Source organism: Salvelinus namaycush, chromosome 20 (genome assembly GCF_016432855.1).
Source record: "Salvelinus namaycush isolate Seneca chromosome 20, SaNama_1.0, whole genome shotgun sequence".
Classification (NCBI taxonomy): Eukaryota; Metazoa; Chordata; class Actinopteri; order Salmoniformes; family Salmonidae; genus Salvelinus; species Salvelinus namaycush.
In genome coordinates, this window is record NC_052326.1 from 49753133 (window position 1) to 49768014 (window position 14882).

General features: G+C 44.0%; 1 protein-coding gene across 1 annotated transcript in view; it reads right to left on the bottom strand.

The window, feature by feature from the left end:
• slc12a5a (solute carrier family 12 member 5a) overlaps window positions 1-14882 on the bottom strand; it is a 100007-nt gene continuing 85125 nt past the window's right edge. The window contains exons 18-26 of the mRNA XM_039015446.1: window positions 8166-8361; window positions 7632-7801; window positions 5972-6103; window positions 4811-4918; window positions 3325-3453; window positions 2057-2259; window positions 1763-1777; window positions 1317-1450; window positions 1-92 (exon numbers count right to left, since the gene is read on the bottom strand). Of these exons, the coding sequence (XP_038871374.1) occupies window positions 1-92; window positions 1317-1450; window positions 1763-1777; window positions 2057-2259; window positions 3325-3453; window positions 4811-4918; window positions 5972-6103; window positions 7632-7801; window positions 8166-8361 (1179 nt within the window). The remainder of the gene's footprint in view (window positions 93-1316; window positions 1451-1762; window positions 1778-2056; window positions 2260-3324; window positions 3454-4810; window positions 4919-5971; window positions 6104-7631; window positions 7802-8165; window positions 8362-14882) is intronic.

The window sequence follows — 14882 nt, forward strand, 5'->3', positions numbered from 1 at the left end:
TCAAGAGTAGATGGTGATGACCTCGCGACCGCCACCACGAACCAGGAGGACCCTATTGAGACCCTCAGTCAGGACCTCCAGGAACTCCATGTCTGAGAGAGCGTTAGGGAACACATCTAATGGTTGCACCTCTATAGCCCCATGCTATTGTTTACTAGTAGACAGATAATGGGTACATCTCTATAGCCCCATGCTATTGTTTACTAGTAGACAGATAACGGGTACATCTCTATAGCCCCATACTATTGTTTACTAGTAGACAGATAACGGGTACATCTCTATAGCCCCATGCTATTGTTTACTAGTAGACAGATAACGGGTACATCTCTATAGCCCCATGCTATTGTTTACTAGTAGACAGATAACGGGTACATCTCTATAGCCCCATGCTATTGTTTACTAGTAGACAGATAACGGGTACATCTCTATAGCCCCATGCTATTGTTTACTAGTAGACAGATAACGGGTACATCTCTATAGCCCCATGCTATTGTTTACTAGTAGACATAACGGGTACATCTCTATAACCCCATGCTATTGTTTACTAGTAGACAGATAACGGGTACATCTCTATAACCCCATGCTATTGTTTACTAGTAGACAGATACTTACTTGTAATGGCATGTGACACAGCTTCTATGGGCACATAGAATGATGTAACACAGTCGTTCCCAACCGGGGGTACTTGAGAAGACTCATGAAACCATAGGCCTACTGGTAAAATGCATGAGGGGTATTTCAGGGGTACTCCGGGCAGAGCAAAATTCAGTTGGTGGTACAGTAACCAAAAAAGATTGGGAACCACTGACGTAACACGTACTCCATTCTGTAAACCTGCCATGGGAGTGTTAACTTTACGTAACACGTACTCCATTCTGTAAACCTGCCATGGGAGTGTTAACTTTACGTAACACGTACTCCATTCTGTAAACCTGCCATGGGAGTGTTAACTTTACGTAACACGTACTCCATTCTGTAAACCTGCCATGGGAGTGTTAACTTTACGTAACACGTACTCCATTCTGTAAACCTGCCATGGGAGTGTTAACTTTACGTAACACGTACTCCATTCTGTAAACCTGCCATGGGAGTGTTAACTTTATGTAACACATACTCCATTGTAACACATACTCCAGGGAGGGAGGGAGGGTGATGGAGGGAGTTGGGGAGAGCGAGAGAGGTAGAGACAGAGAGGTAGAGAGGGGTAGAGAGATAGAGGTAGAGAGAGAGAGAGAGAGGTAGAGAGAGGGAGAGGTAGAGAGAGAGAGGTAGAGAGGGTAGAGAGAGAGAGAGAAAAGAAGAAAAAAGAAGGATACAGTTCTCGTCTCCAGACCGGTTATTGGGCGGCCCGGGCATATTGAGGAGCACCAGCTTGGCCTCTGAGGATTTCTTCACGATGACACCGTTCAGCCTCAGTGCCGTGTGCATGCGCCTCACATTGGACTGGTTTCTGGTGGAAAAAAACAAGATGGTCTCTACCAAAGCTCCAAACCAAAGCTTCATTTGGTCATAATGCAGTATTCAGCAAAACAAAATGTGGAACATCAACCTCTTCAGGCTACTAATTCACAAACAGCTGAAACAAATGGTCACTCTTTCATTCTGTCATTTCTGCATTAACTTTTTCATTTGGAAACACTCAAGACATAATCAACTTGTGCTATGCTGACTTGATCCATGGAATTCTAGAGGAAATGTATATGTTTATGTACCAGATCTCAGTTTTAAGCTCCAGCAAAGTTTGAGCTACGGAAATACTTACAGGTTTTCCCACTCACTGCAGCATGGCATGGAGAGAAACACAAGGTTAAAGGATGGAATCCAAAACAAACAGATTTTTCTCTGTACTGACAGTGTTCTATCATAAAAACTTTACTGTTGACATGCACACTTAAAGTTGTTTTGGGTGAACTATCCTTTCAAGATGTTGAATTTAAACTGCTGCCATTTTGAAACCGAAAGTCCCAAGATGTGAAGAATGCCAATCAGAATGTTACTCTTCAGGAACTTTCAGTTCCAACATGGGAGTATACCGGTTTTGCCAAACCACACTCACGGCTTCATGTTGAAAATGTCTTTGATGCCCTCCGGCGTGGAGGCGCCAGGCGGCTTGGCCGGCTCGCCGTCGGCCTTTTCTGTCCAGGTCATCTGGACCTGTGCAGACCCTGGGGTCTGGGCCCCCCCCTCGGAGGCTGGAGTCAAAGGGGTAGCCGGGGTGGCAGGACTGGTCGGGCTGGTGCTGTCGTGGATGAGCTGGACCTGAGCGGGAGGGGACACAGCGACAGAGGCAGACTGAGACCACGAGACAGAGGGGGGAGAGACGAGGTGAGATGAGTTGGAACCACAGTGTGAGGGTCAGAGGAGGGAGAGAGAGCGAGCCGTTATCAAGAAGGCCTTGCATTTGGAGGTCAGTCATACAGTTGGGCTGATTAAAAAGTAAGTCTGAAAAAGAATGATTGAACCAACACATCTGTAGCCTACTTACATTATTACGACTTGTAATCCAAGGCCAGAAATTCAAAGGCAGGCAATCCTTTTCCTGACTTTTTCCCTAACTGTTACACATACCAACAACAAAGGCAGGCAATCCTTTTCCTGACTTTTTCCCTAACTGTTACACATACGAACAACAAAGGCAGGCAATCCTTTTCCTGACTTTTTCCCTAACTGTTACACATACCAACAACAAAGGCAGGCAATCCTTTTCCTGACTTTTTCCCTAACTGTTACACATACGAACAACAAAGGCAGGCAATCCTTTTCCTGACTTTTTCCCTAACTGTTACACATACGAACAACAAAGGCAGGCAATACTTTTCCTGACTTTTTCCCTAACTGTTGCACATACCAACAACAAAGGCCTACGATGCATTTCCTGGTATCCCATGAAACACTTTGACTAGTTGAGAGCCTGTGTGAGTCTTGGTCCTCAGACTTATCCAGTCACTTCACAATACGTCTGGTAAATTACTTCTTGTAAGTGGTTGACCTCCCAGGTCAACACCATCAGTTCACAACGCCAGACCTTTAACCATTCCCTGACCATGCCTCACTGCAAAAAAAACCCCAAAAAACTTACAAAAACACTAGTATGGTGAGTTGGAAGTTTAAAAATCCACTACTTCCGGGTTACTGACCTCAAAACCACTGACGACCTAATATTTCAACATCTCACATAACAACCCCTCACAAGTCAATTGACTGCTCTGCTCTCCAAGTCTTTGCTGGCGCAGGCACTGGCCTGTTAGCAGGAATTCTTAATTATACAGTATACCCTGGTTAGAGTGAATGTGGCTCGGTTGACCGGACAGTATCAGTACCAACCTCTTCCTCTGGTTTCTCCACCTTGCTGCTCACCCCAGGCTGTTCTTCGGTCACACTCAGCTGGGTGGTCACCACCGCCGGATTCTTACGCCGGATGGATCCGCGGGATGAGTCTGTGATGCTCTGGATCTGTGAAAGGAAGACAAATGGCTGAATGAAGAGACTAGTATCCTTTTCACAACACTCATACAAACTGAGCCAAGCTGTATTGAACTGGCCTGCTTACGCATCCATCATAGTTGCTGGAACCATGGTGGAGAGGACAATGAGGAAATAAAAAACATCAGAGCCAGCAGGGTTCGGTTTTGGTCGACCCTATTGTGTGAATCAGGCATAGGAGTGCTAATATCTTGACAATATGATTGATAAGTTGTTTTGTGTCGTCTACACGGAGACAAAACAAGGTTTTGAACGTTGGCGTTTTCAGAACATTGTCTGTCAATGTAGACAATTCAATCCCTTTCGGGTGAAGCAATACTGTCTTCCCTTTTGTTCTTATGTCTTAATTGAAGTAATAGTTAGTTTGGCATAGTGGAACTATGTCACTGCCTTGTCCGCTTGTTGCCCACTTCCCCAGGACACAAAATAGCAGCAAGTAAGATGGAGATCAGAGGTTATCTGTAATGAGTGTAGTTCGCATGTGGCTAGTTTGCTTCAACTACCTTCACTGAAAATGTTGGTTTTGAATCGCCACGTTCTGGTACGTCTGCCTCGTGATTTGTTGGAGGGAAAAAAGTCTCACCCTTTTCGAAGTTACCAAGACAGTTTGTCATTAATCCAAGACCTTAGTCACTGCTGTTGCCTAGGGTCTGGGATTCCGAGACTAATTCAGACATGGTTCAATGGCATTGTGTTTTAATAAAATAAAATAAAAAAACGTAATTCAACCTTTATTTAACTAGGCAAGTCAGTTAAGAACAAATTATTATTTACAATGATGGCCTGCACCGGCCAAACCTGGACGATGCTGGGACAATTGTGCGCCGCCCTATGGGACTCCCAATCACAGCCGGATGTGATATTGCCTGGAATCGAACTAGGGTGTCTGTAGTGACGCCTCTAGCACTGAGATGCAGTGTCTTAGACCGCTGCGCCAGAGTGTCTGTAGTGACGCCTCTAGCACCGAGATGCAGTGTCTTAGACCGCTGCGCCAGAGTGTCTGTAGTGACGCCTCTAGCACTGAGATGCAGTGTCTTAGACCGCTGCGCCAGAGTGTCTGTAGTGACGCCTCTAGCACTGAGATGCAGTGTCTTAGACCGCTGCGCCAGAGTGTCTGTAGTGACGCCTCTAGCACTGAGATGCAGTGTCTTAGACCGCTGCGCCGGAGTGTCTGTAGTGACGCCTCTAGCACTGAGATGCCGTGTCTTAGACCGCTGCGCCATATGTGTTGTGGAGTAACATGGAGTAGCTGTGTGGTGAATGTAAAACCATAGAAATAGAATTGTGGCCGTTTTCCATTCTAGTAATTATATTTCTAAAGCGGTACCTCTCTCTCTCGCTCGGTCTTGGTCAGGTTGATCTGCTTGAGGATCTGCGATCGCTGTTCCATCACCAGGGTCTTCTCATAGGTGTAGGCTGAGATGTCACTGTCGTGCTGAGAGAGGAGAGGCCTGGGTTAGAGCAACATCGAGGATGGGCAGAGACCAAAGAGGTTAGGTAGTATGTACAACTTGTTTTTATATGCAGGTTTAGAAGGTCTACGTGTTGGACAGCAGCACTGCATGGAACATTACATGGAACAACAGCTTCATGCATAAGGATTGCATGAATGCACCGATTTGTAAATCGCTCTCGATAAGAGCATCTGCTAAATGACTCAAATGTACACTACTGTTCAAAAGTTTGGGGTCACTTAGAAATGTCCTTGTTTTTTTAATGTCCAAATTTGTGTCATTAAAATAACATCAAAATGATCGGAAATACAGTGTAGATATTGTTAATGTTGTAAATGACTATTGTAGCTGGAAACAGTAGATTTGGAATAGCCTTCATTTCTCAGAACAAGACTAGACTGACGAGTTTCAGAAGAAAGTTCTTTGTTTCTGGCCATTTTGAGCCTGTAATTGAACCCACAAATCTAGTCTAAAGAAGGCCAGTTTTATTGCTTCTTTATTTAGAACAACAGTTTTCAGCTGTGCTAACATAATTGCAAAAGGGTTTTCTAATGATCAATTAGCCTTTTAAAATGATAAACTTGGATTAGCTAACACAACGTGCCATTGGAACACAGGAGTTATGGTTGCTGATAATGGGCCTCTGTACGCTTAAGTAGATATTCCATTACAAATCAGCCGTTTCCAGCTACAATAGTCATATACAACATTAACAATGTCTACACTATTTCTGATGAATTTTTTGTTATTTTAATGGACAAAAAATGTGTTTTTCTTTCAAAAACAAAGACATTTCTAAGTGACCACAAACTTTTGAACGGTAGTGTAAATAAAAACGAATATTTGTATTGTATATTTAAACAGATTTGTAACTATGAGAAACAGTATGATGGATTAAACCAACTCAGTGGACCTATGTTCAATGTCTGAGTAGGCTTCAGATGTAGGACCATGCAACAGCCCCTTAAGGTACTGTATATCTGTTATTACACACTGGACTTCCTCCCACCTGAAGCAGCCGTAGACAGACTTACCATTTCCACCACTTCAACCTCGGCATCGATACGCAGGTGATACAGGAAGGTGGTCAGGTCTTTCTTCATCTGGATGCTGTTGTCGTCCATCTGGGCCACGGTGAAGATGCGCATCTTACACTTCCTCCACACCTGTCGACAGGAAAGAGGATTGTAACCTGCTCATCTATAACCTGTTTTACGGTAATCTGGTTAGAGCCTTCATGATTTGGTACACAGTAGAAACTGCCATAGCATGTGTATCAGTGGAGGCTGGTGGGAGGAGCTATAGGATGACGGGCTCATTGTAATGGATGGAACTGGATAATTGGAACGGAGTCAAACGTGGTTTCCATTTGTTTGATACTGTTGCATTTATTCCATTCCAGCCATTACAGGGAGCCTGTCCTCCTATAGCTTCTCTCACCAGCCTCCACTGATAAGCATATTGATTAGTTAATGCGCTGACGAATGCTCTGCACCATTGTTTTACATTTATTTTTGTACAATATATTTATTGGCATTTTTTTTTTTTTTTTTTACAATTTAACAATCATTAAAATATGACACAGATAATGCCCTGTTATTCCTTCCACCTACACAAAACACCATGCTACATGGGGGCACATTGTGCAAAACCCTTCCCTCCCCAACACAGGAACACCCCCCCCCCTCCCTCCCCTCTACTGGTATTAGCTTCACTTATTATCAACAAAAAAAGAAACAGAATGCCCTTCACATTCCATGCTAGAAAATACATTATTCAACACAAAAACAAATAATAATAATACATTAATGAGGAAAGTAGTAATGAGGCAGCTAAGGTGACGTCTCTAGAAACTGCTGAAAGTCCCCCCCAGACATCAGTAAATTCAAAGGGTTGATTACGTCAATTGTATGTTATTCTTTCAGGTGGAATATAGGAAGTTCTTTTAGCCACATCTGCTTGCTTGGCGGAGGGTCACTCTTCCATATAGTAGCTGTGCATTTATTGGCTGCAATGACTGACAATTTAATGAATCTAGTTTTGCTACAAATATTACCTGGTCATACAGAATCATCTCCAAGAAGTATAAGGGAAGGATGCACCATCGTTTTTTACCTGTACATTGCACTTTACTATATAACTGAGTGCATGATTAGTTATACACTGAGTATAGAACACATTACAAACACCTGCTCTTTCCATGACACAGACTGACCAGGTGAATCCAGGTGAAAGCTATGATTCCTTGTTGATGTCACCTGTTAAATCCGCTTTAGTCAGTATAGATGAAAGGGAGGAGACAGGTTAAAGATTTTTAAGCCTTGATACAATTGAGACATGGATTGTGTGTGTGTGTGCCATTCAGAGGGTGAATGGGAAAGACAAAATATTTAAGTGCCTTTGAACGGGGTATTGGTAGTAGGTGCCAGGTGCACCGGTTTGTGTCAAAAACTGCAACGCTGCTGGGTTTTTTACACTCAACAGTTTCCCTTGTGAATCAAGAATGGTCCACCACACAAAGGACATCCAGCCAACTTGACACAACCTTGGGAAGCATTGGAGTAAACATGGGCCAGCATCCCTGTGGAACGCTTTCGACACCTTGTGTCAAGGTCAACTCAATATTACAAAGGTAAAACATGGCCAAAGCAATGTGACCCATGTCTCAGAGAGGGTGTGTGGTGGGCAGCCTACCTTGTGCTGGCGCAGAAGGAAGGGCAGCAGCATCAGCATGCCTCCATCATGGACGATCCACCACACGTCGATGTGGCCCTCGGAGAAGCGCTCTCCATTGGAAGGGAAGGCAGAGATGTTCTTGGGCACCAGCAGGGCCAGGTGGGCGGCAGTGGTCTCCCTAACCAGCTCTACAGGACAGGACGGAGTTCAACTAATATGAGTCTGATCATCACTCAAAAACCTTTATGGAAAATCTACTTCATCCTGTATCGGTGGTATATGGATTATAGTGATGATACTGATATTGTGGACAAAAAAGAAAAGAATATAAGGATTATTTGTGATGATTTATCTACAACCTCCCCCAAAGATCCAGATTTTTTCAATCCAACAGACAGATCTGATTACTGAAATTACTCAGAATTTATTTAGAAATGTAAAATGGTAATTAGACAGTAATAACCTAACGCTTGTTTTTGTTTTTCAGATCCCTTCCTTTACCCCCCCCCCATTTCAATTGGCCATTCATTGTTGACCCCCTCTGTGACCCACCAATGAAATCTCTCCAGGTCTGGAGGTCATCGGCCTGCTTCCAGTTGCGCGGCCAGCTGACCAGCACTGTGTTGTGCATGAGGCCGCCCAGTCCGCTAGCCTGGAGCAGGTGGGAGGTGGCGTCGCGCATGTTGGACGAGATAGTGACCTGGCAGAAGCCTTTCACCTTCTCTGTCTCCATCAGCTTACGCAGAGACTGGAGCAGGGAATGGGGGTGGGTAGAGGGAGGGAGGGAGCGGAGCGGAGAGGGAGATGGGGGTGAGAGAGAGAAAGAAGGGAGGAAGAGAGAGCGAGTGGGAGAGGGAGATGGGGGTGAGAGAGAGAAAGAAGGGAGGAAGAAAGAGCGAGTGGGAGGGGTAAGGAGGAAGAGGGAGTAAGGTTTCTGGAACCATCTAAGCCACAGAGCCCTGCATGACATCTCAATCAAATTGTATTGGTCACACACACATATTTTGCAGATGTTATTGGTCACACACACATACTTAGCAGATGTTATTGGTCACACACACATATTTAGCAGATGTTATTGGTCACACACACATATTTAGCAGATGTTATTGGTCACACACACATACTTAGCAGATGTTATTGGTCACACACACATACTTAGCAGATGTTATTGGTCACACACACATATTTAGCAGATGTTATTGGTCACACACACATACTTAGCAGATGTTATTGGTCACACACACATACTTAGCAGATGTTATTGGTCACACACACATACTTAGCAGATGTTATTGGTCACACACACATACTTAGCAGATGTTATTGGTCACACACACATACTTAGCAGATGTTATTGGTCACACACACACATATTTAGCAGATGTTATTGGTCACACACACACATATTTAGCAGATGTTATTGGTCACACACACACATATTTAGCAGATGTTATTGGTCACACACACACACATACTTAGCAGATGTTATTGGTCACACACACACACATACTTAGCAGATGTTATTGGTCACACACACACATACTTAGCAGATGTTATTGGTCACACACACACATATTTAGCAGATGTTATTGGTCACACACACATATTTAGCAGACGTTATTGGTCACATACATATTTAGCAGATGTCAGGTGTAGCGAAATGCTTTAATGTTTCTAGCTCCAACAGTGCAGTAATACCAATACAATACAAATCAATACACACAAATCCCCAAAATGTAAAGAAAGAAATGAAGAAATATCAGAACGAGCAATGTTAGAGTATATTAGTCTATTCAGAAAGTATTCATACTGTCACGAACGTCGTCGGGAAAAGGAGAAGAGGACCAAGGTGCAGCGTGATAAGTGTTCATATTTTAATCAATCAACTGAACACTGAACAAAACAACAAAAACGACAAACGAACAGTTCTGTAAGGTGACGACACACACTAAACAGAAAATAACTACCCACAAACACAGGTGGGAACAGGCTACCTAAGTATGGTTCTCAATCAGAGACAACGATAGACGGCTGCCTCTGATTGGGAACCATACCAGGCCAAACACATAGAAATACAAAACAAGGACAACATAGAACACCAGACATAGAATGCCCACCCAAACTCACGCCCTGACCAACCAGCCTGAATTCAAAATGTATGAAATATTTTTTTCTCTCATCCATCTACACACAATACCTCATAATGACAAAGTGATAACATGATTTCAGAAATGTTTGCCAATTTATTGAAAATGAAATACAGAAATATCCAATCCATGTTAGAACCACGTTTAGAGCTGTGAGTGTTTCTGGGTACGTCTCTAAGAGCTTTGAACACCTGGATTGTACAATATTTCCCCATTATTCTTTAAAACATTCTTCAAGCTCTGTCAAGTTGGCTGTTGATCATTGCTAGCCGTTTTCAAGCCGATTTAAGTCAAAACTGTAACTAGGCCACTCAGGAACATTCAACGTCGTCTTGGTAAAGAGTATATTTGCCTTGTGTTTTAGGTTATTGTCCTGCTGAAAGGTGAATAGGTCTCCCAGTGTCAGATGGAAAGCAGACTGAAGCAGGTTTTCCTCTAGGATTTTAACCTGTGCTTAGCTCTACTTCGTTTCTTTTTATCCTGAAAAACTCCCTAGTCCTTGCCGATGACAAGCATAACATGATGCCACCACCATGCTTGAAAATATGAAGAGTGGTACTCAGTGATGTGTTCTATTGTATTTTCCCCAAACATAACGCTTTGTATTCAGGACATAAAGTTAATTTCTTGACCAATTTTTTTGCATTTTTACTTTTTGCCGTATTGGAATATTTATATTCTGTACAGGCTTCCTTCCTTCTTTTCACTCTGTCAATTAGGATAGTATTTTGGAGTAACTACAATGTTGTTGATCCATCCTCAGTTTTCTCCTATAAACTCTGCAACTGTTTTAAAGTCACCATTGGCCTCATGGTGAAATCCCTGAGCGGTTTCCTTGCTCTCGGGCAACTGAGTTAGGAAAGACGCTTCTATCTATGTAGTGACTGGGTGTATTGATACAGTGTAATTGATAAGTTCACCATGCTCAAAGGGATATTCAATGTCAGATTATTTATTTTTTACCCATGTACCAATAAGTGCCCTTCTTTGCGAGACATTGAAAAACCTTCCTGGTCTCTGTGGTTGAATCTGTGTGTGAAATTCACTGCTCGACTGAGGGACCTTATAGATAATTGTATGTGTGGGGTACAGAGATGAGGTAGTCATTCAAAAATCATGTTAAACACTATTATTGCACACAGAGTCCATGCAACTTATTATGAGAGATTTTAAGCATATTTTTATTAGGCTTGCCATAACAAAGGTGTTGAATACTTATTGACTCAATTTAAACCCTTTACAGTGCCTTCGGAAAGTTCAGACCTCTTGACTTTTCCACATTTTGTTACGTAACAGCCTTATTCTAAAATGTATTAAATAGTTTTTTCCCCTCCTCAATCTACACATAATGACAAAGCAAAAATAGGTTTTTAGTAGGGGTGAAACGGTTCACAAAACTCACGGTTCGGTACGATACGGTACGGTTTCGATACATCGACAAAATGAATACCTGAGAAATATGTAATTTTGTATTTAGATTTTCCATTTATTATAATAGTAAACATGGGTTGCTTAAATTCCCAGGAACATATGGAAACAAAGGGACAACAAAAAACAGCAGTGCCTGCCTTATAACATGAAATAAAATAGTCATTTAAAACAGCTTCATCAAGAGTGCATAGTCCAGCATCAGATATCAAAATGAAGTCACATAGCAGTGCCTTAAACAAAATAGGACCACTTGAGACTGGTTACTTGAACAAAAATGACAAATAAAAACATTTCTATCAGATTTTCAAGTTTTTCTTTAAGAAGATTAGTCTATCCACATGATCTGCAGTGAGCACAGATCGTGTTACTATGACAATGTCAGCCGCTGTGGAGAATACCCTCTCGCTCGGGACAGAGGTCCCAGGCACAGCCAGGTAGCTGTGGAGAATACCCTCTCGCTCGGGACAGAGGTCCCAGGCACAGCCAGGTAGCTGTGGAGAATACCCTCTCGCTCGGGACAGAGGTCCCAGGCACAGCCAGGTAGCTGTGGAGAATACCCTCTCGCTCGGGACAGAGGTCCCAGGCACAGCCAGATAGCTGTGGAGAATACCCTCTCGCTCGGGACAGAGGTCCCAGGCACAGCCAGGTAGCTGTGGAGAATACCCTCTCGCTCGGGACAGAGGTCCCAGGCACAGCCAGGTAGCTGTGGAGAATACCCTCTCGCTAGGGACAGAGGTCCCAGGCACAGCCAGGTAGCTGTGGAGAATACCCTCTCGCTCGGGACAGAGGTCCCAGGCACAACCAGGTAGCTGTGGAGAATACCCTCTCGCTCGGGACAGAGGTCCCAGGCACAGCCAGGTAGCTGTGGAGAATACCCTCTCGCTCGGGACAGAGGTCCCAGGCACAGCCAGATAGCTGTGGAGAATACCCTCTCGCTCGGGACAGAGGTCCCAGGCACAGCCAGGTAGCTGTGGAGAATACCCTCTCGCTCGGGACAGAGGTCCCAGGCACAGCCAGATAGCTGTGGAGAATACCCTCTCGCTCGGGACAGAGGTCCCAGGCACAGCCAGGTAGCTGTGGAGAATACCCTCTCGCTCGGGACAGAGGTCCCAGGCACAGCCAGGTAGCTGTGGAGAATACCCTCTCGCTCGGGACAGAGGTCCCAGGCACAGCCAGGTAGCTGTGGAGAATACCCTCTCGCTCGGGACAGAGGTCCCAGGCACAGCCAGGTAGCTGTGGAGAATACCCTCTCGCTCGGGACAGAGGTCCCAGGCACAGCCAGATAGCTGTGGAGAATACCCTCTCGCTCGGGACAGAGGTCCCAGGCACAGCGCCTTGCTAACATGGCAACATGAGGGTATATTAACTATTTGGTCTTCCACCATGTAAGAGGATCAGCATCCAGGAGAATACAGTCCACTTCCCTGTATGAGGTCACGACCTCCTCCATGACCTTGACCTTTGACTTGGTTCCCTGCTCCTGGGTGGTGAACAACTCTGGAGGAGAACCCCTGTCGTCTCTGGAGAGGGGTTGGCTCCTGTTGTATCTGTGGCTTGACCCTGCAGAATTAAATTAGATTAAAATTACTATCTCTGAGGTGGCTTTAAAAATATGATTTGTTGTTGGAAATATATATCAGACACTATTATGATAATTACAATTATTACGTCATAATTAATTGTTAAATCACTAATTAATAAAATAATAAATGTCACATTAACAAAATAAATACAATACCTGTTGTATATTGGTCACAATCTCTGCTGTGAGTTCGTTGTAGACTCTCAGACGAGCAGAAGCCTCCAGGTGCAGCAGAGACTTGAACCGGGGTCCAAAGCGGTGCTCTTGTGTAAGAAGTCTTGGACACCAGGGTCAGCATATCTAGGCTCCAGGTTAACTCTGATTAGCAGTCTTGACACCCCTTACTGCGGGTTCATTTTCATCAGATGCCACCATTGATATTCAGGATCATTGTTTTCATAGGCAGGATCATGGAAACTGATGGAATGCTCTCAGTGCAGATCAGTGTTGTGACTGTTCTGAGAGGTTTTCACACTTTGATAACTTCCTCTGCTAGTCTTATGTCATTTTCAGACAAGGTCACAATATCTTTGACATTCTTCCTCACAGCTTGATCAGTCAGTGTAGAATACACCGCAACTTTCTACTCAAGGTATCTCTCGACCATGTCATGGCTTGAATTCCATCTAGTAGGGACATCTTGGATTAGTTTGTGGTTTGGCAGCGCCAGCATCTCCTGTTGTGTCTTGAAAACATGTTCAGCAGTTGTGCTTTTATGAAAGAAGGATACCACCTTCCTGATCTGTGCTAGGAAGCGAGAGATTGGATTCACTGACGTTGCTTTTTGAGATGCTAGATTAATAACGTGAGCAAAGCATCCTATCTGTGGCCCAGTCCAGCTAGAGCAACTGCATTTACAATGTTTCTAGTGTTGTCAGTGGTCACAGAAATCGTTACATTATCCCTCTCCTACTTCCACACTGCAACTACATCCCTCAGCTCTTCCCCCAAGTTTACACTGGTCTGACTACTCTCTAGGGGACGTGTTTGAAGGACATGGCTTTTTATCTCCCACTCTGCCGTAATGAAATGAGTCGTTACAGTAAGGTAGCTCTCTGTAGCTCTAGACGTCCAACTGTCTGTTGTTAGAGCAACAGACCGCTTTTCTGACGTCTCGCTCTCAAGTAGTTCTTTAGTTTTTTTGTATAAGGCAGGTAATAATGTCTGGGCAAAATGTATACGGCAAGGAATAGTGAATAGCTCGACCACTTTAAATATGTTTCTGAACTCTGCATTCTCTACCACAGAGAAGGGTCTCATATCTGCCGCTAGGAATCTTGCTACTGCTGCGTTGATATATTTATCCTTATCGGAGTCAGCCGCATATTGTTGCCTGAAGGCTGTGGGGAGAAGTGGTTGCCGTTTCATTTTTTTCGCCTAGTCCCACCAATTGGCACTTCGGGGTGATGTCGGCACAAATGAGTAGTCATGTTACTCGTATTGACACTCTAATAGGCTATCAGCAATGAACAGAGCCCACATGTTGGAGGAGTTTATCCACCACTCTAATAGGCTATCAGCAATGAACAGAGCCCACATGTTGGAGAAGTTTATCCACCACTCTAATAGGCTATCAGCAATGAACAGAGCCTACATGTTGGAGGAGTTTATCCACCACTCTAATAGGCTATCAGCAATGAACAGAGCCCACATGTTGGAGGAGTTTATCCACCACTCTAATAGGCTATCAGCAATGAACAGAGCCCACATGTTGTAGAAGTTATATCCACCACTCTAATAGGCTATCAGCAATGAACAGAGCCCACATGTTGGAGGAGTTTATCCACCACTCTAATAGGCTATCAGCAATGAACAGAGCCCACATGTTGGAGGAGTTTATCCACCACTCTAATAGGCTATCAGCAATGAACAGAGCCTACATGTTGTAGAAGTTATATCCACCACTCGTTGGCAATCCCAGTTATAGTTTACAGGGAAACCGAAATATTCCCAGACGGCAGACCTGAAAGATCCTGTGGCGTCTTCTAGTTGTGGCTCGCCAATGCTTGTTGGCTCGCCATGTTGCTCCTTAGCATTTAGCTAACTGCTCATTTCTTCATAAACTAATTGCTGCTACGACGACGGTCTCTCAGCTCTGTTCTCGCT